The sequence below is a fragment of the Brienomyrus brachyistius genome, chromosome 2, assembly GCF_023856365.1.
Source record: "Brienomyrus brachyistius isolate T26 chromosome 2, BBRACH_0.4, whole genome shotgun sequence".
NCBI lineage: Eukaryota > Metazoa > Chordata > Actinopteri > Osteoglossiformes > Mormyridae > Brienomyrus > Brienomyrus brachyistius.
In genome coordinates this window covers 33,415,195-33,431,699 of record NC_064534.1, presented here as the reverse complement: position 1 = coordinate 33,431,699, position 16,505 = coordinate 33,415,195, and the positions used below count along the sequence as shown (strand labels likewise).

The 16,505-nt window shown below is 44.5% G+C and overlaps 1 protein-coding gene across 5 annotated transcripts; it reads left to right on the top strand.

Annotated features, from left to right (window-relative positions):
• The first annotated feature begins 2,834 nt into the window (after positions 1–2,834).
• Positions 2,835–7,281, top strand: zbtb26 (zinc finger and BTB domain containing 26). Of its 5 annotated transcripts, none has more exons than XM_049001656.1 (2): positions 2,835–2,876; positions 4,164–7,281. In XM_049001656.1, exon 2 carries the CDS (start codon positions 4,176–4,178, stop codon positions 5,475–5,477), a length of 1,302 nt encoding a protein of 433 aa, XP_048857613.1. In that variant the 5' UTR covers positions 2,835–2,876; positions 4,164–4,175; the 3' UTR covers positions 5,478–7,281. The 5 variants fall into 5 exon arrangements, with proteins under 5 accessions (XP_048857613.1, XP_048857602.1, XP_048857591.1 ...); XM_049001645.1 differs by lacking the exon at positions 2,835–2,876 and adding an exon at positions 2,883–3,306; XM_049001634.1 differs by lacking the exon at positions 2,835–2,876 and adding an exon at positions 2,883–3,310.
• The last annotated feature ends 9,224 nt before the right edge of the window (positions 7,282–16,505 follow it).

The following is a 16,505-nucleotide window of genomic DNA, read 5'->3' as shown; positions in this document are numbered from 1 at the left end:
TTCCCCAGTTTCATCATGCAGTTTCCTCCAGGTACTCCAAAACATGGTCAATTGGACTTACCAAATTGCTCATATGTGTGTGTGGTTGGTCTGTGAGCGTGACTCGTGATTGGTTGGTGCCCCATCCTTGCCTTTTTGTCCATAGACTCCAGATACCCCACAACCCTGAATAGGACAAAATTTTACAGAAGATTGATGGAACTGAATATCATCATTCGATAAGAGCAAGCATCTATTTGGACTTGGCGCTATGAATCACAGGATTCCACTCACAAACACAGACTGGTGGAAGGTAATTAAACTGGGGGTGCTTTATGTACACTGAATTGCCAAGAGCTGATTTATTTAGAAACAAAAAAATAGCAATTCCACGACATGCAAAATTAACATTGACGTTGTCCATCCTCACTCTCTTTGAAAAGATGCATGGTAAGCGTGTAGATCTTCATTAAGTCTTGTTATTCTTCTGTAATTATGTTGTTCACATTGTCTTTGAAGCAGGCACTTCAACACTGCATTGACTTCTTACGCATGAAAACAAAGCATGTTTATAATCAGACACAGTTTTACAAACTGAGACATGGAATAACTTGCCACTGCAACGTTTACCCCTTTACAGAAACAAACACCATTAAAAAGGATTATCAGATCAATCCAGTTTACACGTTGAAGAACACACGGTAAACACTGCTTTTATGGAGCTGCAATCAAAATTATTAACCCCCTTTAGCTGCAAGAAAGTCTGGTGAAGTGAATAAAATCTGAAGAAAATATATCAACTAAGGCCTTAGAAATCAGTCAAAGAATACATATTTGAGTAATTCTGAGAACATAGTTGAGTTTACTTATACATACAGTCCTAGCAATCTTCTCTGTTGTTTTAATAACCTGGTGGAGGTGATCTGAGGTGTTACAGAACCCAAATCACACCATAATGTGGTTTGTGAGGACACTCTCAATGGTGCCTCAAAAGAAGATGGACAGGATGGGATGTCTCAGTCTCGCCTAGCTCAAGAAGAGCAACAGGGGTTTTGCTGGGAAGATGCATGCTGGTACCAGAAGGAATCCTCAGTGAGGTGCTCATGCAGAAAAGTACTGTAATGCTTCAGCACTGCTGACATGCAAGCCACTGATGCATAGTAGGTTATGCTCTGCTTGGGGTCTTCTGAAGTCCACGGTCATTTCTTCGTTTTGTCAACACTGAGCAGCAGACTGCGGGTCTCGCACCACTCTACCAGCTCTCTCACCTCCTGCAGACCTTTTCCCATCAATTTTGAAGCCAATTATGATGATGTCATCTGCATACTTTATGATGTGATTGAGTCAGATGTCAGGAGTGTGAACAGTAGAGGGTTGACGTGGTAGTCTTGGAGAGTTCCTTGCTCAGGAACTGATTTGAGCTGAGACTAAGTCCCCTACCTCGACAGTCTGTGATCCAACCACTTAATGATATTTTTAGTCTGAGAAGGGACAACTTTTAAGTTGTTCATGACTGTACTGAATGCTGAGCTGAAATCGAGGAACAGTGCTGTCCAGGTGTCCAAATGTGTCAGTGCTGTGCGTATGGTCTTGGTTGGTGTGCTGTAGACCGGTTGGAGTGGTATGCAAATTGGTATGGATCGAAGAAGGTAGGGAAGTTTACTTTAACATGTCCCATGACCAGCCAGATAAATAAACATTTCATTACGACAGAGGTGAGGCTACTTTTTAACATGCTTCTTGGGTAAGAGTAAAGTGTGGTGAGATGTCCAGCCATGAAGGCCTCACTTGTTTAATATTCTTAGAGTTCAGGTCTTTAGCATTAACAGAGGAATCTTCCTTTTTCCTTCTTTAAAGTTTTATTCCACTTTGTGCGATTTTGCACTTTCCTTTCCACCATGGGAGGTTTGCTGTTGTACAAAGAGTTACATGTAAAAAAAAAAGAGTTGGCCAAGGTTTCTGCAAAATGATGCGAGAGACTGATAAACTCCTACGAGAAACGTTTACTAAAGTTATAGCTGCTAAAGGTGGTGCAACTCATTACTGAATTATGAGGTGTATCTGGTTTTTCCTACAATTTTAAATTTTGTATAATTATCCATATTTAAAAACTATATTTAGTACTGAAATATAACATTATATATATAATATTAAACTATTTGTAGTACTGTGCAAAAGTGTTATTTAGGCAGTCCAAGGAAATGTTTGAAACTATTTATCTGTGTAGTACTGGTATATAAAATAAGTACATTGTATAAATACAATGTTACAATTTAATTGAGAATAACACAACAAAACGAACAAGAATTTCCTCTGTTCTCCAAAAACGCGCTGATACTTATGTGACTTTAGGAGAGGTTTTGGAATGACAATATTGACGGCCTCCCTAGTGCAGCTCCCACATTGGCTGTGCCTACATCCGGCTCTGGGTGTGTGTGGCCTATTGTCTTTTTGCCCATGACTGTATGATGCTGGCAATTACGCGTTTCGGAACTTTAAGCGTCTTGCAAATCTCTGTCGCCATACCCTTTATTGGTGTAATGCCGTCTTTTCTTCCCTAAGTTTCATGACAGCTCAGCTTAAACACATGGTTGGGCGGGATTTATATATTCATTACAGTTGTAGTACTGTAGGTTACGTGTCAGGATGGCGTTGCGAAACACTTAATTGTTTAAACAAAGTTCAGCAGTCCTGAATGGGATTTGAATAATAATGTAGCTGTATTAAAATATATATCTTATTACTCAGAAATACTAAGTTATTTTCATTATTGATTCGAATGTGTTACTTAGCTGATACACATTAACTTTTTGAACGATGTATGTCTTCACAAAAGCTTAGACTTGTAAATCATATTCTTCGCATGGTGGGCAACTTTTGATAGCAACTGTACGCAGGTACGCACATTTTCTGATCTCCTACAAAGAATGCCATGTTATTTATTTTTCTTACTTTATCTGTCTAATCTCTGGAAAACACTGCCACGGAAGACGTATCACCAGCTATCATCAGAAAGAGAAAATATAGTGGGCTCCTGCCGTTCTCAACACAAATTAACCCCTTTGCTGTCGCGGAATGTGACCAATTTTATAAAGTTTTTAAAATATAAAATAATGTGAGGAGAAAAAAACGTGTATCCACGTATGTTTTTTTTTTGGAGGATTAAACCTTAAATGATACATCTTTGTGTTTTGATAAAATAATCGGTGCACGAATTGAGATGTACCCCTTTAAACGCCCCTATATCTAGATTGTTCCCGTTTCTGGCTCCTCCTCTTTGGTATTCTTCCGGAGATCTGCCATTTTCGGGACTCACAATCTGGATCCGTAGGTAACCCAGACCCGTGTCTCTGGAGCTTTCCCAGGAGAGCTAAAAATAAAAAAGGCATCCCTCTCGGAAGCTGTTCCGTTCATGCGAGAGCACGTTTGCCACCAGGATCGTGTGGTTTTTGACTGTAAGCGTGGCCCGATGCTGCTGGCCAGCGAGCCGCTTTGACGTGAACATTATTGTAGAGCCAGAAGTACCGGGATCACGGAGTCACGCCGCCGATACATGAGCGGCAGCCGTGTAGATTATCATCATCATCATCATCATCATGCCTCCAGTCTACCTTCGGTTACCTGTATGTAGGCGGCAACGCGCTTAATTAAGCCGATCTAAACTAGTATGATAATGCGGCGCGTTCAATGCGCGTCTGCCTGCCCCGCCGCCGGTTCAGCGCCGGGTGGGGAAGCCTGAGTGTTACACGATTTGTCAGACAAACACTGTCGCGGTTTAACCGCAGCCAGCCGCTCTGAAGTCCAGTTCATTGCAAAAGCAACAGTTAGACAAATGTGCATTTAAAGCGCAGGTTTCAGGGTTCCTCCACGAGGCGAGTGAAAGTAATACACCATCATATGCATTAGTCTTACTAATCTGTAGGCTGCTGAGTATGTCCAAATAAGCTTTTGTTTTCATTTCAACTTTTGTGTACGTCAGTTAACTGTCATAATTGAATGGAATGACCTAATATGGGAGTGCATGATTTTATTGTCTTAAAAGACATGTTTTGTTGCCTCTTTGTAAATTCCTAAAGAAATATAAAATGAGATTTGCGTTCATGACTGCAATCTGGATAGACAGCATTTCCCGGCAAAGGCTTCTGACGAATTTCACACACGTGCCCCCTTGTCTGGTCCCACAGGCCCGGTGAACCATGGCCCAGAGCCCGGTTATCCTGCAGTTTTGCTTCTCCACCTTCGGGGATTCCATGCTGCAGAAGATGAACGCGCTACGCCGGCAGAGTCGGTTCTGCGACGTGACGGTCCGCATCAACGAGCTGGAGGTGCCCGGCCACAAGGTGGTGTTCGCCGCTGGCTCACCCTTCCTCCGCGACCAGTTCTTCCTACAGGACTCACGGGAGGTGCAGATCTCCATGCTGCAGAAGGCGGAGGTGGGCCGGCGTCTGCTGCTGTCCTGCTACACCGGCACACTGGAGTTCCCCGAGCTGGAGCTGGTCAACTACCTGACGGTGGCCAGCTTCCTGCAGATGGGTCACGTCGTGGAGCGGTGCACTGAGGCTCTAAACAAATTCATCAAGCCCCGCGAGGCTGCGGAGGAGCGCGCCGTCACACAGGACGGCCGGCGGGACCTGGCGGCGGCCGAGGCGGAGAAGAAGGAGGAAGAGGTGGAGGAGGTGGATGATGATGACGATGATGATGATGACGACGATGATGACGTGATAATCCAGCCATGTTCGCCGCCCTCGAGGCAGACCCGCGATCGCAGCGAGGGCGAAGAGAGTCCCATCACCATCGTGAAGGTGGAGTCTGTGTGCGACCGTGTGACGGACATGCCCAGCAGCCTACAGGGTCGCTTCCCCGCCTCTGGCTCCGCCCCTCCACTGCACACGCCTGAACCTCAACACTCGCTCATCAACTCCACCGTTGACACGCGGGCGGGTGAGATGGCAGCGCCACCCCTTCAGGGCTACACCCTGAGCCCCGCTGGGGGTCCGGCGGGGAAGGGCTCCCTGGGAGGGCACCTGCGCAGTGTAGACAAGGCCCTGCAGTGGTACCACCAGTGCCCCAAATGTGCCCGCGTCTTCCGTCAGCTGGAGAACTACGCCAACCACCTGAAGATGCACAAGCTCTTCATGTGCCTGCTCTGCGGCAAGACTTTCACCCAGAAGGGCAACTTGCACCGGCACATGCGCGTCCACGCCGGCATCAAGCCCTTCCAGTGCAAGATCTGCGGCAAGACCTTCACCCAAAAGTGCTCACTGCTGGACCACCTCAACCTGCACAGCGGTGACAAGCCCCACCGCTGTAACTACTGTGACATGGTGTTCGCCCACAAGCCAGTCTTGCGCAAGCACCTCAAGCAGATCCACGGCAAGAACAGCTTCGACAACGCTCACGAGCGCAGCCTCCAGGAAGGTTCCAGCGACTTCGAGTACGGCCGGCTCCAGGAATGTGGTTCTGACAGCAAACCCCTGCTGATGGAGGACCCCATGTAGCGTAGAGATTGCCCACCCTGCACCTGTCTCCGCAGCCTGCTGGTGCTGTTTACTGTTACTGTGTCGTTTCTGGCTCGGAGACCGACGTGTCCAGGCACTGGAATGCAAAGCAGATGCAGGCAGCCGGCTGGACGATGCCAAAGGCTGTTTATCAACCCCAAACACTGTGTCCATTTTAAGAACATAAGAAATTTTCAAACGAGAGGAGGTCATTCTTCCCAATGAGCCTCAACGTTTTTTTAAAAAAAGCTGCTTATTTATCGTTTCTTTTATTAAATCTTAGATCTAATTTAAAAAGCCGAGAAAGTAACATCAGCTCATTGCTTGTTTAAAGGTACAAGCGAATATGAAAAACACATTATAGAAAGAGATTGTTGATCTGAGGTCAGAAGTGCTTGTGAACGCCTGGTTACCTTCTGCAGTGCATGTGCTGGTCCCCGGGAGCCATCGCAGTCCCACAGCTTGTCCAGATAGGCACTGGATTATCTGAGACGTTGGTAGGGAAAAGCAGATGTTGAGTTAATTCTCATTTCTGATGTGAACCAGATAGAAAACATTCACCCATACATCCACCCTCTAACCATTTATCTAGAAGGTCAGGGAGTGAAAACGTTTATTTTTACAATCAGTTCATGGGCTGCTATTGAATTGTCAGGTTCGGAACATTATGACACATGGACCATTGCTGCCGGGGGATCCTCACACTTATTCCACACGTAGGTGATGTGACGGCCAGTTGATCTACTGTGTTACATCCCCTGATGGTTCCTACAGGACTTCATTGGCGTCCTGTTTTTATATGGGCAAATCCGCAATTCTTAATATTAATTTGTGTGCGTTTATGGACTGTCGAATCACGTGTCTTTTAAGGTCTTTCCGTTTCAACGTTAAAATGACAGAACCACCAAGGAATGTGATGGTGTCACACGGTTCATTTCACCGGATGGGTATAAACGGCGTATGAGACTCAGCGCGATGTTAAGCTGCATTTCGATAAGGCAGTGTGCAGTTAAAATGTATATTACTGTAATATTATGGTAACTAATAAATGCTGCAGCACTGCAGTTGAAACCGGGACTCAGGAAAAAAACTACTCAGACACAGTGTCCATGTGTGATTAAGCTACTCACTGCATCCTCGGTAAAGGAGGGTACATGTCATCATCGGTATTTTTGAAATATTTTGCTTATTAAAATCATTTTAGAAATGGTTTTGTACAGTTAGGTGAGGTGCGGACTCGTGTGTGCCCGGTATCATGTCCTGTCCTTGCAGGCTCACTGCGACCCTCTCTTGCTGTGTTTCTCATACAGATAGATTTTAACTCCCTCCCAACTCTCAGCCAATAAAAAAAAAACCTGAATGCCTGGTAAAGGTGTGTGGGGAGCTGGGAGGGAGCAAAAATGTGGATTGTCTGGGGGTGTCTGAGTACTCTGTAGAGAAACATTGTTCTACTGGATAATGTGAATGGAAACATGGATGGATAAGTAATAGCTTAACTGGAAAGGGTCGTCCAGGGTGGGGATTATCTGTCATAGTTTCCTAGAATCATCTGCTGCCTGCCTAACTCTCTCTCTCTCTCTCTCTCTCTCTCTCTCTCTCTCTCTCCTCTCACATATTCTGGAAAATGGGTGGATGGATGATTGGATTTTTATAATTTTTTTTTAATCGCAGATGCATGTGGAAAGGGTTTGGCCATTTGCTTGCGCACTTATGATTCAATGGCTGGGTTATCCGTTCGTGGGGCTGGTCAGCCACGCCTGCTTAATATTTGTGTTTGTGAAGTTTTACCGAGGGGGGGGGGGGGGGGGGGCTCTGCTTTTTGGTTTGATGCAACACGCCTTGTTTTGTGAGCTGTGTGCGTGACCCTCTGTGTCACTAAGTCAGGTGCCTTGCAGTTTTTATTGGGATTGGGAGTAGACTGACAGAACTGTGTTTGTGAGCATGGCTGCAAGGTATCTTTTAAATGTCCCCTTTTTAATAGATTTTTTTTTTTTGTGACCTCACCTCCTGCTTTTGTACTGAAACACCACCCTTGGCACTGCTGCGCCTGTTGCAATTCACATTAGGTGGCATTCTATGAAAAGAACTAGATATAGTTATGAGAAACCTTCCAGTCGTAAGAATAGCAGCTGGTAAATGGAAAATGCTCACTGAGAATCTTCTGCCCCTCTTTCTGGTGTGGGTGGGGTCTTTCCATAATAGGGAAAACATTAAGCGCCAGGAAAAGACTTTAACGTAAATGAGGACAGAGTTGGACATATTTACTTACCACTGGGTGAACACTGGGGCCTTTTGGGAATAGCGTCTGAAAACCAAATTTTAAACTGAAACCGGAAACGACTCCCATGGACAATTCAAAGCTGTGTGTTTGAGCTTCTCCTTCTTTGACTTTCCCTGCTGCTCCTTTCTGCTGCTCCCTCTGCTGCTCCTCCTCCTGGTGGGAACAGCTGCCTGGGGACTCACCAATCAGAGGGGCAGCTGCCTGGGGACTCACCAATCAGAGGGGCATCTAGCACTGATGTTCGGCCTACCGTCACCCCAAAATGTGTATTTTTGTACGTTTCAAGTTAAATGCTTTAAAATTACGAAAAATGTTGAAAACTATTGTACACAGGAATAAAATATCTCCATCACTTGTGACATTTAATCAGTATTTTTCCTTTAGTAGCTCTGGGTTGCTAAGTTTGCGATACGTTTTTGTGTATTAAAGGGACTTTGGATTTGTCTAAGAAGCATGTAGCAAGTGGTCAGGGTCTATGAGTGAAGACCTGCATTGAGTGGAATGTGTCTCTGATCAAATCACTTCTGTATGACGTCTGAGACATGAGTGGCTTGGTGTCCAAATCATTTGTTTAACAAATTGTTGGATGATGAGAAACCAGCCCTAGTCTTAAGTGCCACAGGATGCCTTGGCACCATTAAGCATCCCTAAGCCCCTCGTTTGACCCACGTTACTCCCTTCTTGCCTGACAAAGTGTGGCAGGAGGCTGCTCTGCATGCTTCGTGACTCCCGGGGTGGAGGTGCCCTATGGAACAAGGTACAAACAAACACGATGACAGATGATGAGTGATGAAAGCCGCTACTATTTTTGGAAAAGCCTTAAATATCAATCTTGAAAAAGAAATTAATATGAGTCAATGTTAGAGTAAAAAAACTCAATAAAATTTTGTAGTAACTGCAACCAGATGGACAAGATTGTAGGTTCTACTAGTCATCAAAGACCGGAGGATCATGTGGATGCATCTCCATGTAGTTTCACAGGAGACATATTTTGACTAGCTGGGTTATCTAACATTTGATTGTTTTTTCTTGAACATCTCCCGATGCATCTGAAATGATTGAGAAGATTCAAAGTCTCGGACATGGAACTAACAGTGAAATCTGTGAGAAGATATTGGTTTTTAAAACTATATAAACATCAATCCATTTTCTGTAACCGCTTGTCCTCTTCCGGGTCATGGAGGGGCTGGAGGCTATCCCAGAAGCTATGGGTGCAAGGCGGGGAACAACCCAGGATGTGGTGCCAGCCCATCGCAGGGCACACACACACACACACACACACACACCATTCACAGCTATGGACAATTTGGCGACTCCAGTTAACCTCGGCATGTTTTTGGACGGTGGGGGCAAACTGGAGTATCGAGAGGAAACCCCATGACGATACAGGGAAAACATGCCAAGGTATAGACTCGAACCCTGGTCCGAGAAGTGTGAGGCCACTGTACCACCCAAACTACATTATGAAATTAAAAATGCTGGTAAAGTATCCATTAATACAGTGTAGGCAGTGTAATTCTTCTTTAACGCTGTGTCCCAGGCCTATATATCATAATCGGCCATACGATGTGCTAATGGGAACTAAATTTGCACTAAACTGCCGGCTTAGGAACCTGTCAACCATTTAATGCTGTTATTTAATGGATAATGTTATTATGGAAAAATCAATTTATACATGATACCTAAGAGTTGTATAATGAAATGTAGCAAATACCAATTTTGGACTTCAGAATTCAGAGAATGCACTATGCAGTGAAATTCTCACACAGAACAAATATGGGCTTTCCAGCATATTGCCTCCAGCAGGTGGCGCTGTTACTCAGTCAAGTGGGTTGATGTAGACCTGGGGTGGCCAGTCTTATCCGCAAAGGGCTGGTGTGTATGCGGGTTTTCGCTGCAACTCCCTAATTAGATTACTAATTAGAGGACTGATTGGCTGAAGAGTCCTCACACCTGGGTTTGAACAGCTGATCTACAGGTTATCCCAAAAACCTGCACACACACCGGCCCTTTGTGGATAAGATTGGACACCCCTGATGTAGGCTGTCCCAGGACGTGTATTCGGTAAAAGAGGTAGTGCACTATACAGGAAGCCACGTGAACTGACTGTTATCCAAGGGAGGTATCAGACCAGCTCCTACTTCAGCATTGCCTGTATTGATGCTTTAAGTCAGATATGGGAAAAGGATAGTTGATTACCACTAGATTCAGACTTGTAGCTTTGCAGACCAGTGTTTCCCCACGCAAACCATGTGTGTGGAGTTTACATGTTCATGCCAAAACATGCTAAGATTGCAGTTTTCAAATTGTGTGTTGGTATGTGTGGTGCGATGGGTCGTCGCCCTGTCCTGGGTCACCGAAGGCGGTGAATTTCGGTAGTGAATTTCGCTAGTGAATTTCGGTAGTTACTTTTAACTGAAGGTTCCCCATTGTTTTAACAGCCACCGATTAAATTAATGTTCATTCAATTTGCCTTCAAGAAGATAGTTAAATAAGTTTTCGTTTTGTTTTCTAGATGCCTGACGCCCCACCGAGCCATTCCCCATCATGATCTGGTGAGTATTTAAATCCCTTTGTTTGTAATTCCTCTGAGTGACTGGTGTGTGAGTGTGCCCTGCGATGGGCTGGCCCCCCATCCTAGGTTGTTCCCTGCCTCGTGCCCATTGCTTCCGGGATAGGCTCCGGACCCCCCGCGACCCAGTAGGATAAGCGTTTTGGAAAATGGCTGGATGGATGGATGGATGGATGGATGGATGGATAAAACCCTTTTAATCGTTGTCTTGGATTACCATGCATACCCTGTGCCACCTGGGGCAGGCTCCTAGGCCTCCCATTGTAACCCTGCAATGTATCAGCTTTGTTAGACAAAGAAGTAAGAGATGAACGCTTGAATTCTCACTGGGGGAGCCAAATCACATGGTTACGTGTTTCCCCCCTTCCCCACTGCTAAAACCAGTTTTTTTTTTAATGATAATTCGTGATTATTTTTTTTATTTATGTGCAAGCTTTCAAGAACGGATACGGTTGTGATCTTATGGACACTGAGGCTCTGCTGCCACCTTGTGGGCGAACAGCACACTGCGTAGACCAGGTGCTAAAAGCTAGATGATACTTTTCAAGCATTTTAGTACGTCGTTGATTGCAACGCAGGTCCTTACAAATCATTCACCACGCAGTGATACCAGACACCCATTGTTTTGCATTGTTGCAAATCTACTATTACATTGTTTTTGTTGTTATTGTTGTTGTTATTCCCATTCTTTTATGAAAATGAACTATTGCATCTTACAATATCTCAATATTTTCATTGTAAAAATGATTCGTTTTTTCTAGCCCGACCTGGGAACTGAGTCAGCGACCTTCTTGCTACGAATCTCTGGCCATCACAGTAGCTCCTCAGCTCATCGTAGCTTTTGCATCTGAGATTGTTGCCATAGTGACCTGCTCTCACAAAGCCAAGGCTGGAGCACCAGCCATCGCGCAACGGCGACACAGAATGCATTCAGGCCGCTGCCAAATCCCCCGTCCTTTTATAAAGGCTCCACTGTGGAAAGCCCTCATTATTTCTTAATGGTTTAATTGAGCTCAGATTGAGTTAATTCACCCAAAAGGAGAGATAGCAGCACCATGCACTAGGCACCAGGAACCTCCTTCCTTTCCTTATTCACTGGGTGTGTTTGCTGGAGGCAAAGCAAGGAACCAATTAACCCTCCAGAAATGACAGAATGAGCTTGTATAGCTTCTTTAAATCTAGTTAGTATATGTGCACTTATCTTCTTCATCGTATTCTTTTTCCACTTAAAATATGTTTTTACTTTATCTTCTTTGATTTTAATGTCTTTCATAGTAATAATTTCTGCCCCCCCCCCCTTAACAAAATGTCTTATTGGGTCTAGCAGAGTGGGTTTAGCCTGTACATTTTGCCGACAAGACCCCCTGAATTTGACAGGGGATCCATGCCCCCGCTTTTATGTGAAGCACTTTCAATTTCATTGTGTATGAACATGTGGCCTTTCCTTTGCCTGGTGTGTGTGTGTGTGTGTGTGTGTGTGTGTGAGTGCGTGTGTGTGGCTCTGTGTATGTGTATATGTGTGTGCAGATCTGTGGATCTGTAAAGTCGAACTGTTAAGTCGATCAATTTAAATAATTTGCTATATAATCAGCATTTTAGCGTAGAATCCCAGGTGCTCACACTAAAATGGGCTCCATTCAGATCTTTGCTTCTCACATAGAACATAATTTAAAATAAAATGCCAATGTAGGTAAATCATACCAAATGCCATGACTATTGTGCAATCCAGAAACATGATGAAATCCGAGCACATGTTTCGGTGCGTACATGTCAGTGCCTTTATGCTTTTACATTGAGTGTATGGAGTGAAAAGCAGATGTTCAGCTACAATTCAAGCCCTGCATGGGTAAGTTGCATACAGCTCCTACAGAGATAATTGAATTCAGCACTTAGATGTCGTCCTCCATGTACATTCCATTCTGAACGGAGCTGGATAGAAATCGGGCTGGAGGGTTGCTTCTCAGACCTGAGTTTCGTAGCCCTTCTTTCTTTTGCCAGTCTGTGCTGCTCTCCCTCATTCATAAAGAGCCATTTTCAAGACCAGCAGCACTTCCCCGGTTTGGCAAATCAATCCATAACGAGCGTGGCTGATGGGGGGGGGGGGGGGGGGCGCATGAACTCAATCACACAAGTGCTGCTAATGTGCTCCGAGGAACAGCTACTCTTCTTCTCTCGCTCTCAGCACCATCCTCGATTCCCTCGCCCAGAGGATATATCATTAATCAATCTTATTATGCCTGAGACGTAGCATAGCGGGGAAGTGGCCGCCTTAGAGATGGAGAGCGGGATCGGGGTTTTATAACAGCTGTGTCTGCAGACAGGGGCAGCCAGTGCTTAGAACTTCATCCACACACGGAAGGGAAGATGGTCACGCATGCACACATTTGCGTCTTAATTATATAGCAGAGATTTGAACCGACAACCTTCTGATCATAGGCACAGCATACAAATCCGACCCATGTACAAAGGGCATCTACCCATTAGGTGCTAAAGGGGGCTGATTGTGACACTCTGCTGGGCCACAACAGTCTGTCGTGAGGCTATATCCAAAAAAAGGTTTGCTTGTTACCTTATACCTTGTATTATTATGCCATACTGCATTACACATTTTGGTACATTCATCTTTCACTGCAATTTATCTATAATCTTTGCTTAAGGGCAGCTCTAAGTGCCTTCGCACAAATTACAATAACGATTAATAAATGGTTTATGTCCAATGAAACACGTTGTACTTTATTTCTTAATCTCTTGCTTACTGTAGGCAAAGCTTTGAGGGATAGTGACATGAATATTCTGCATGTTAGTCACCTGATTTGTGAGTTTTAACTTTACCTGTTGATGTCTTATTCCCACTATGTCACATTTAATCGTACAAAATTTCCCCGTATCGAACTCGCCTGAGCCCACATGTCAAGACTGGAAATCTAATGTCTTGTGACAGCTTTTGTGCATTTACATGAATTGTCAGTCAGTGTTTCCCTGGCGTAGATGGAATGACAGGACATGTGAAATGTAGTAATATCAGAGAGCTACAGCTATAGATATTTATGCCTACAGTCTCTCCCCAGGTTATGGCGGGGTTATGTTCTGACAAATCTATTGTAATTCGGGAATGCCATAAAGCGAAATTGCATTGTATTACAGTGCACATAACCTAACAAACAGCATTGCCCAGCCTAGTCCACCTTAAATGCTTAGAACACATACAAAATCATTAACACAAAGCATATTTTATAATGAAGTGTTGAATATCTCTTGTAATTTATTGAATAATATATTGAAAATGAGAAAGACAGACAATGATAACTTGTGGGAATCTGTATTTTATATTTGTCTAACTATAGGTCTCGTTCCTTGAAATGTTTATAACTGACTGGTTTTCCTGTTTTTTTTTGTCCTCCATTGAGCTCAACGCAGCCACAAAATCATGATCAAATCAAGATTTTTCATATTCTGCCTTGTTTTGCTTTCTCTTCATAACCCCACCAAAGCAGCACTTTACTTTCTGTCTGTGTCTGTTGTGCACTTTCCATCCCATCTCTAAAAAAAACCTCCCCATTAACCCCAAAAATGACACTTTTTGCCAAATAAAGACCTTGCCTCCTGGCCTGTCCTGTGTCACATGGCCCTGTCCCCCTGTCAGGCCACTCGGCTGACATGATCTTTGGATCTAATTAATCAAACTTCATATTCATATTACAGCCCAGTAAATTTCTGCCACATTTTCATTGTAATCCGCAGCCTTTGAGAAAAAAAAGCTTCTTTAGCTGAGTTCTCACACTCTCTCTCTCTCTCTCTGACACACACACACACACACACACACACGTGTAGGGTATACCTATCCTTATGGGGACCGCTCATTCACTTCTATGGGAAAAATGCTAATGCTCACTATGACAACCTTAACCCCCACCCAGCTCTAACCATAACCTTAAGTAAACAAACAAAATACTAGAGTTTTTGCATTTTTAGTTTTTTCATAGCAGTCACAGATTTTTATAAAATAGAGTTTTCCCTTATGGGGACCAGGAAACCAGTCCCCATAAAGGAAAAAAAACTGATATTTATCACACTATGGGGACATTGTGTCCCCATAAGGATAGGTATACCCGCTCGCTTGCACACACACACACGCACTCTAGTTCTCTGATGTTTGTTTGCTTAATCCAGTTCCGTCGACTGTAAAAAAAAGAAAATATAGCCCCAATTTTAAATCGTGATCACAATTGAGTTATTCTTGAGAAACATTTTGGGCTATTATAAGCTTATGTCTGGGCTGGGAGCCGTGGGAACCTCTGATGCCTGCTGCGGGCTTCTTTGGTCTGACTGGCCCCCGAGTTTCAGGATGACCCCCTGCCCCACCCAGCTTCATTTAAAGCTGAGGCCTTTAAGGCCTTATGAGCAGAGAGGCAACAGGCCCTGCTGTAAAGGTAGCTGTGTACGTGTCTGTGTGTGCGTTGGCTATCACGTACAGGCGGAGGCCTTCATCTGCGCTCGTGTCTCCCTGACCTTACGCCTAAAGCATTCTGAGATACCCCCTTCCGCTGAAAAGCCTACGGTCCTCTTCACCTTATATGGAAGAGTAGCGAACATACAGACGTTCTCTGTGTCCTGCTTTCCCTCGCCAGGGTCTGGCAGGGACTGTATTCTCAGGGCACCTTGTGGACTCAGGGGGGGAATGCGGCAGGTTATGTGGGTGTCCAGATCACTTGTGAGCTATGGCGGGGGTCTGAGGAGCTGCCCATTCTCTGCCATATCTCCAGCTCCGCTGGCAGGGCGAGTCTGGCCTGCCTTGCCCTTCCCTAACCTTGTTGTTTCTCTTTGAATATACTCTCCGGGGCCTGTTGATTACTACCTACTCTTTGGATAGTTCTCTCTTGCCTGTAGCCTGGGGGAAATTCACCCTGTACTTATGATCTACATGCCCATACTCGCACATAAACAAAAATACACACTCCGGCCCAACAAATCAGTGTTCATCCTGAATACATTCTGTTTTAACTAAAAGTAACTGGCGAGTAAAGCGAGAATGGTTCAGTGCTGAGAGCTGTGCTATTAAATTCACATTTCAGTTACTGTTGCACTTATTTCTATCTTCATTGTTCTTGATCAGAACCTTGAGATGAATAAAAAAAAAGCCTAGGAATTTAATTAAAACCATTCTAAGAATAGCTCATCGCTTCCAGCCGCCTCTCGCTCCGCTTCCTACATGCTGGGGGTTTCCGCGCTTCCTTAGCTCTCTGCTGCCTCTGTCTGTTTTGATAGCACGGTGCTTGGCTTATGGGAAGGTCCGTGCGTGCTTGTGTGACAAAAGGTGTTCCGGGTCGTTATAGCTATCGGCTAAACGCGTCTTGAGAGTGTACTGTAGGTGAGGCACTCATCATACCTGCGGCGTTGCTTAGTCACACATTGTCTTCATTAATTACCTCGCCAAAACAAAAACATGTGATTCACCTAGAAATCATCATCTAGAAATAAAGGAATCAGAGGGCAAAAATTGCTCAAACGTGCTTGTTTTATTCAGAAAATGCGTCCACTGCCGTTGCTTTCGTCATGTGTAGTGCAGCCTCATTAAAAATCAACGTCATTTTGTTTTGCAATGCAGGACATGTCGTTTTATGTCCTTTCCACATAATCTTTGTTGTCTTGTGAGGCTAAAATGCAACTATGATACCTACTTAAAAACACAATGTTAAAATCTTGCCAGTATGTGTTTATATTATCATTTAATTTGCAGAACAGGTCTGGTAACATGCTCAAAGCGCAAAGCATGTGGCGGATTCAGATGTACTTCACCGGAACCCTGTGGTTCTGCTCCCTGGCCCCCCTCCACAACCTTAAGAAAAATGTTGGTCCAGGGAAAGTCGCAACAGTTGCGTGACAACATGGGAATCTGGCATAAAGCAAATATGCAGCTTAATTTTGCATTGTGGGGCGTGCTTTGCATGGTTGTGTTCAGGTCTGGCTCAAAGGCGTGGCTGTTTGTAAAACTTTAAGTACTGTGGATGAGATTCTCATCACATGCAACTCTGCCACTTCTGGGTCCCATCATTGGCCGGATCACACAAAAGGCCCCGACCCTGAGCATGAGACGGAAAACAGACCAAAGTGGTTTTTGGACAAACCGTCCAGTATCTCGGTGAGCTTCACTGGCAGCTGTTACAGACCACATGCA